The sequence below is a fragment of the Vombatus ursinus genome, unplaced genomic scaffold, assembly GCF_900497805.2.
Source record: "Vombatus ursinus unplaced genomic scaffold, bare-nosed wombat genome assembly UNPS02015175.1, whole genome shotgun sequence".
Classification (NCBI taxonomy): domain Eukaryota; kingdom Metazoa; phylum Chordata; class Mammalia; order Diprotodontia; family Vombatidae; genus Vombatus; species Vombatus ursinus.
Window position 1 is genome coordinate 12374603 of NW_020954953.1, and position 8093 is coordinate 12382695.

Consider the following 8093-nt stretch of genomic DNA (forward strand, 5'->3'; position numbering starts at 1 on the left):
GAATGTGATAGAGGATGATTAAGGAAGGAAGAACTAAAGGACATTGGGAATGATAACTTTTCCACTTGAGAATTTTTTTATGTTTTACTGTAATTTTGTTTTTGTTTTGTTATTTTGCAAAAGAAAATAGTATTTACAGGTGGCTTCTTTTAAAATATAAAAATATAAAGCAGGAATGTATATGAAATGTCAGATTCTATTGTATTTGCAGAGTATTAGCTTTGAAATTGAATAAAGAGAGCTGTTTGTAGTTTTAAAATGCCATATTAGTATCAATTAGAAATTTTCTCTATTTTTTGATGTATCTAGAGCTTTTTAAGTATAGAATTTTAAATGGCAGGACTTTACAGTGTTTACATGCAAGTGCATTTTATAAGTGTTCTATATGTGTAAAATAGTATTTTCAACTGGAAAGAACTGGCTTGAGCACAAGGCTTGGCCTTTTCCTGGTTCCCATGATGATGCTACACTGCTAGACTACAGTTTAGTACTGCTTTGTATCATGAGGCCAAGGATTTCCATGTTGTTTGTAAATAGAATAATTGAAAAGCAATAAAAATTTTATTGAACAAAAGAAACCTTGTTTGGCCCAGAGTTTATGTTTAAAATGTTTATAGAAATTTTAAATTCTTTAAATTCATTTCTTTTAACCACCAGTTATTAATAATCACATCCATCATTAATAGTCGCTTTAATGCTTGCACCTGGGAAAGTACTAATGCTTAATAGCAGTCAGACACTGATAACTGCACTGACTGTTTCAAAATTCTTTTACCAAGTTCCAAAACCTATTCATTGTTTTTGTTTTTCAATTTCCTTCATTGACTGCTACTAACCATTAGTTGTTAGTTGTATTTTATTTCTATTTTCTCCTGTTAACCAGTTTTGTGGGAGTGGGCTCTCCTTCATATGTTCAAATCATGATATAAGATGGTCATGATTTTATTGCATTCTGTAGATGGTGTCGATCAGTTTGTCAGAATTAAACATGCTTGTTTTTTTTTTTTTAATTAGTTGTGATTAGTTTTTCATGTTGTCATTAAGCCGTCACTAGCTGAAACTAATCTCTTCTCTATCTTTCTTTCTTTTTTTTGTTTTGTTTTTTGTTTCTAACCACCCAGCCGCCACCGGCAACTAACCTATGACCTTCTGACCTCTGAACTCTTCACCCAATGATGACCTGACCATGCCTGCCTGCTGATCAGTTAACTGGTAATCGCCTTTGCTTGCCTGTCATCAGTGCAGCGAGCTGAGGCACTTGTCCGTTCGTCTTACCATCTAACCAAACAAAAGACAAAGAAATTGTTGTCCTCCAACTCCGCTTTTTTCCCCCCTGTTTGGGTGAAAGTGGTTGTAGAACCTGCACTGAATAGTAGTAAAGCAATAAGGTCCAATCCATCCCTCAGCACTGATCATCCTTTAGCGTTCCGCCCTAAACGAACGGTAAGAAGGCCTCTCTTAAGAAATGACAACAAATGGCCCTTAACTACCCGATGACAGAGGCAGTTACTGTGAGAGACTTCTAGGAATCCTTTTCTTCTCATAGGGAAGTCAAAGCTCTCTCTCTCTCCCTCTCTCTCTCTGAATGTACTGTGCGATGATGCATCATGCATGAACCTTTGGTCAGGGATGTCATTGGTGAAGTGATTTCAAAAAGTATTCAAAATTTGACATGCTGTTTAGTCACTACAGTGCCCTCAAAGGGCAGAAGTTGCAGCCTTTTTTTATATTGCTTGCCAAATTTGATGTAGTAAAAGAAAGTGTGCCATGAAAGAAAAATTAACAAGGAATTTTGAAAACTAATGCAAAGAACAAAACTGCAACACTATTTTTTAAAAAAGAAAAAAAAAATCTGAGTTAAAATTATCGAGCCTGTATTTTACACCTCCTTAAAAGATTATATGAGAACAAGGTACATGCATTATGTGTCACATTACTGGGCAAACTGTTCAAATATTTTTTTTAAACCTCCCTGTATAGAAAAATCATTAAGGATGTAAAAGCCATGCTTGCCTATTTGCTGTATACATGTAATGAAATTGTAGATAAAAGTGTAGTGCATTGAAACAAATGAACAAAAAAAGTAGATACTTTTACTATACAAGGGTGCTGGTGCAGAAAAAAATATATATTTTTGGAAATGTAGCATTTTATACTTTCAAGTGTTATAAAAAAAAAGAAAAAAAGAACAAAGAAACCCTTTATTTCATTAAATGATTTTTTTCTGGTGGTTGTCAAGAAACAAAAGACCAAAAGAGCCTTTTTGTCTTTCTTTTTTATTTTTTAAGTATTGGAATAAGTCTAAAGAAAAGAAAGTGCCTTATTTTCCTTCATGGTCATTTAGTCAAGTGTCTCGTAAAATCAGCTCCTCCCTCTGAGAGAAGTGAATGCATGCCGCTCCGCCCAGTGTGTGAGGAAAGAGGAGGGGGGGCAGGGAAGACACATGAGTTGATGGTTTGAATTAGAAGATATTTGCTATGTTACCTTGATGCAAATTTGCCAAATCTGATACTGTGAAAAAAAAAAATTTGATAACTTTTCTATCTTATGCCAGACTGCTCATTCATTTTTAAAACATTTTCATTCTTTTAAAATCATAAGTATTTTTGTTTCATGCACTTGCTCAACTCAAATTCAAAGGATCTGAGACAAAAACTGTGTTATTCTTTCTCACTATCAAATTAAAAAAAGTAAATAGAGCGCTGTTTTGTTTTAAGGGGATGACTTATATTCTTATTGATTGAATAGTAGTGACCTATAAAAGACTTCACTAATTTCACATAATAAAGATTTGTGAATTTTACCAATTTTTAGTCTAAAAGTTACTTAAAACTTATACAAAATTTTATAGAACTTCTACCTGCCATGTCAGATAATTTCTATGATACAACTTTTTCATTAGTTCTAACTTCCTTTGCTTTTGACTTTTAAAAGAATGTTAGAAATTAGCATTAATTTGCATATAAAGGCTCAACTATGTATCCGTTTAAGCTTCCTAATTCATGTGAAGTTGAAACAGTTGGCCTTGTGTGATAGTTGAAGCAATTTGTGCACAAAGCTGATTTCTAAATACTTGCATGATTATTCATTTTTTTTTAACAACTCAGTACCAGACATGGCAAATTTATCAAGTGACATTGTGTTCCCCAACTTATCAACTCATTCCCTCTTACATACCTTCACAGCTTTGAAGTCAAAGGTCAGCAGTAAAGCTCAGTAAGCACCTGCATGGTGACCTCATCTATCACCTTGTCTCACTTGGAAATGATTTTCAGTTTATTTACTATGCAATAGACATTCATCCCTTTATATTCAGCTAGTTTTTGTTTAATGTGCCACTGCTTTGTCTTCCTGTTACATATGCAATGTTTTGATTTCCTTACAATATATGCTGTGCCATTTTGATTTTTATTTTGGTTGGTTGAATAAACTCGCGACACTCAAAACATTTGAGGAGAGATTTGCTAAAATGATACCAGTATTTGTTCCAGTTTCATCTCAACTATGATAAACCTGGACATTTTAGATGTTTATCAAAGGTCTTTTATTGGGAAGAAAATAAGTGTATGAAATACATGTGTGACATTTATGAGTAACGTTTGCTCTAAACAAACTTTTCAAAACTTAGTTGATGAAATTTTAGATCAACTTAAAAAAAAAGCATGACTTTTGAAATCTCTGAATGCCTTGGTTCTCAGTATTATCATTCTTTATTGAATTTATTTCTTATTAAAATATGTAGTTTTAAGACTTTTTTTCTGACAGTATTATGTAATTTTTTTTTAGAGTGGGTAGATGGGAGTGTCGCTTGTATGCTACCATACAGCTGACATGTATTTTGTCTATTCTTTATTATCTTAGTAGTTTCATGCTATGTATGTACCATAACCAACCTATTGCCTATGAGAAACATGTAAGATAATGTATTTACAGCCATTGTTACAAGTTTATAATGTATTTTTCTATCTTGTTTTATATGTATGTTATATAACATTCAAAAAGAATTTTTTTCCTGATTGAGAAAAGGATACAAAATGCAAAACCCACAATTTTGATAACTGAAAATTGCCAATTGTTTTGCAGTACTTTATTATATTGAGAGTGTTGTCTTTCTTGGGCTTTTAGTTAGCTACTGAATGAATACATTAGACACATTCGGGTTTTAGTTGGGATTTTACATAGCTTGCATTTTAATTCTTTGGTTCTTTGCTGTTTCTATTAACCCATAGCATTATTTTAATAAATGTTATAATACCAACCTACTAACTCTGGACTATGTCTGTTTATTAACCTATCCATGTTTAATTAAAATCAATAAATAAATAAAGACAGAAGAATGTAAAGTCTTGAGTTACTGGACTAACCCTGAAGAACGTGACCACAGATAACACAGCGTGACTTGTTTTTTATGTTGTTTGTCAGCTGACAATTCTGCACACTACTGTTAAGTTGGCTTTGGTTATTCTGGCCTTTTCCCTTGGGGGTAGATGCCAGTAGAGATGGGAACAAAGGAGTATCTACTGGAGGCATTCTTCTTGTAGAGTCTTGCCACTTGCCTTTCAGCATCTGCATTACTAATTCCACACTTTCTTATTTTTCCTCCTCCAAAATAATCACTGTCTGCTCACAGCAAAAGAGCAAAGAGGCTCAGTGTGATGATATACCAAGAGAAACCAGTTTGATTCTTTGTTGAACCATTTTCTCTAGCTTTTCCATAAGAAGCAGGTAATTTTCATGGTCTATACTAAAAGGCAAAGAATCTGGTTATTTCTTACAATTTTCCTAATACTTGTAAAAAGTTGATTTGACATTTTTCCTTTGTAAAGCTTAAGCAGTGTTAAACTTTTACTGTTATGGTTATAGTTACGTCATTATTAGCTCAGGGGACTACGACCTAGGCAAAGCCAAAGGTTAAATTGACTGTTTCTCATGAGGTGATTGACAGACATAAAAACAGCAAACAACCTTTTAGACACCACTATTGGTGTTACCTCATGTTTTCTTTGCCCTTCCATATCCCTCCCTACCCCCACCCCCCTACACCTTTAGATAATTGATTAAAACATGGAAGTGGGGGAAAATTAGCACTTAAAAGTTGCATTTGGTGAATTGTCTGTGTGCAGATTTTAAGAATTGTAAGAATTGTGACTACTTTAATGTTTATCCAAGTTGCAACCTTGTTAAAGCCACTTAGGTTTATGAACATAAAATTTTCTGTTACATGCAAAGAGACCACCTGTTAACCAAATAGTTTTTCATGTGCATCATTTTATTTCACAGATACTGGTCGCTTTCCTTTTCTGTGAAAACATTGTATTTTTCTAGATGATAAAATTCTAAAGGTGAATAATTGCATTTGTAAAAGCAGATTTATTTCTGCGGTTTGTAATTAATTAACCTCTCGAGTTCCAAAAAGGATTTTTTTTGGCCTGGGAGGAGGTTGGGGGAAGTGTTTAGGGAGTAGGTAGCCTGGATCGATGGAATAGGTAGGCAGTGTCTCTATGGCTAAAACAGCCTATTGGATCAGTCACACATCAGCGTTCTTTAATAAAAGAAATTTATGTGTTTATATTTTATATTAGTTAATTATAAAAGAGACATTAATTCATTGGGGTTTTTACTTTTTAACTGGTTGTAATGGCAATTATACAACACAGCTATAATTTGCTGCTGCTTATAAAAGATCGTGATGTCCTTTTCTTCCCTCAAACATTGTTTCTGGAAATTTAGTTATAAAACTTGATTTACAAGTTCATTCTCTGTGGTGGTACCTTGTCACTTACTTTCAAGGGTTTCCATGCACTTAATATATGCATACTCTGGAACCCTCAAGCAGTCTCATCTCACCTTCAGCTAATGGTACTTAAGATGTAATTACTGTGATAGAGCTGGTTTATAGGTGCAGCAGCACTGATTCCCTGTGACTGAGTTTTGCTGTTCCTTCCTGGCAAGAGATTGCTATATTGTCAGAAATCTCAACTTCTAAGGCAAAACTCTGGCAACATTTGTTGTAAACGTTTTTGTGGGGAAAACTCTAAAGGGCACTTTCAAATCTCATTTTTTAAAAAGTCAGCTGGGGCTGGGGCAGCTAGGTAGCACAATGGATAGAGTACTGGCCCTGGAATCAGGAGGACCTGAGTTCAAATGTGACCTCAGGCACTTGACACTTACTAGCTGTGTGACCCTGGGCAAGTCACTTAACCCTGGTTGCCTCACACCAAAAAAAAGTGGGGGGGGGAAGGCAGCGTAGGATAGAAATAGAAGGTCAAAAAACTGACAATTTAAGGTAATATTAATGGTGATGAAAACATCAGTTATCAATTTGACAAGTCACCTGGAAACTCTGAACTTTGAGCTAAGAAGCTTATTTAATATGCCTAATTAGAAATGAATTTTTGTTTTTTTCTTACGACAGACAAATGTGAGGAAATATGTAGAGTGACTCTAGATATTCATATATGTTACAGTGCAGCAGCTTGACTTACAGTAGTTTAAAAATAGGTAATTTAAACTATCTGTGCATGAAACCAAAATTTGTATATATACTATTTATAATCAGTTTTTAAATAGTTTTTAATTACTTTTCTAGTGCACTGAATGATGATAGATTTATCTGCTTTGTAGCATACCAAAAATAATTTCTTTAGCAGAACTCTTCTTAATATGAATATTTTATAATTCAGCAGTATTACGTTTAGTGGGCTTTCATTGTCTGATTACACAATTCCAAAAACAGTTAGTTACCATTTTAATAGAGCAAAATATACTGAGTGTTTCACATTAAAAACATTAAGCTTTCAGTAAGCTGCCCTATGAACTTTTTTGGACTTTTGTAGAGTGTTTTATCAAATGTCTGTTTCAGCATATATGTAGCCAACTTTGAGGGATCACGTAAAAATATGCTAATTTTCTCTTACCACAATTAATAAAAGCTTTCATTTTGAAATGGAAATTTTGTTAACTGGATATAATCAATTCTGTATAACACCATGGAACAATTTTTAAAACATTCCTATGGTGCACACATTTGACATTTTACCTAGCATGCTTCTGTTTCATGTCAAAATGCTTGTTATCAGGATGGTATTGTTAACAAAACCATATACCTACTTGGTACTCAATGCTGAATCAAACTGGTTAACCTAAGCACAGTGCTCTCTTTTCTATGTTTCTGCTGCACTAATTGCCAATGAAAAAGTTCATTAAATAGTGGTGGGTGGTATGTGCAGCAGTGTTCACACTATTGATTCCTCATTGCTGACTGTTCTTCTGTGGGGAAAAAATTCAACTCCCAGGGCAAAAGTTAACTTACACCTAAAAAGTGCTACAATTAATTATTTCATATTACCAAATATATTTTGTGATTTGTGTTATAGCAACTTATGTGAAACATTTAGAGTTTTGTTTATGGAAAATGTATATGGTGGTGGGAAATGAATATTCCCAGTACACATGTGAATGGAGAATAATATATGATATTACTGTAATTAATGATGTGCAATAAACCAACTGGAACAGGTGCATGTGCTTTATCCTCAAAAGCCAGTTGCAGCTAAAATGCTGCGGTTTTATTTACTGAAACGATAATTTTTAATGTATCTGAATGTGTCAGAATAAAGATTGCACATTTTAACTTTTAATTTGCATTAATGCTTTTAGCAGTATTTAAAAGAGAACTAAGTTCCATGATTCTAGAACTCTGTTAACATAAAGAATTACTGTAATCTTTGCTATGATTTCAGTGACTAGAAAAGGAAATGAGTAAATAAACACTACAAATGGCTTAAGTTGAATTTGTTCATCCACAAAAGGTATGATTGTTTTGAATTCTATTTCATCTTTGTTATCTAGATATAGCTTTTCCAGGGAGGTAGAATCAGATTATACATTGGTCTCCTAAATGGTGAAGCACCTTCTTCAAACCTAAAAGACAATAACATCAAAAAGGGGTTACATTCCAGTAATTTCACAGGATAGAGAGAGAGGCTGGAGTTCTACTTAGGCATGCAAGTTTCCGAATAGGCTTTTTTTTAATCATTTAATTTCTATTTCAATTTACCAAACATTTTTATTTGGTCTTATCATTTTTAGGT

At 33.5% G+C, this 8093-nt stretch overlaps 1 protein-coding gene across 2 annotated transcripts in view; it reads left to right on the forward strand.

Moving 5' to 3' along the window:
- LOC114031547 (protein quaking) overlaps positions 1-5569 on the forward strand; it is a 197685-nt gene extending 192116 nt beyond the window's left edge. For both annotated transcript variants that reach the window (XM_027846694.1, XM_027846692.1), the window contains exon 8: positions 1122-5569. In XM_027846694.1, the coding sequence (XP_027702495.1) occupies positions 1122-1138 (17 nt within the window). In that variant the 3' untranslated portion in view covers positions 1139-5569. The remainder of the gene's footprint in view (positions 1-1121) is intronic.
- The last annotated feature ends 2524 nt before the right edge of the window (positions 5570-8093 follow it).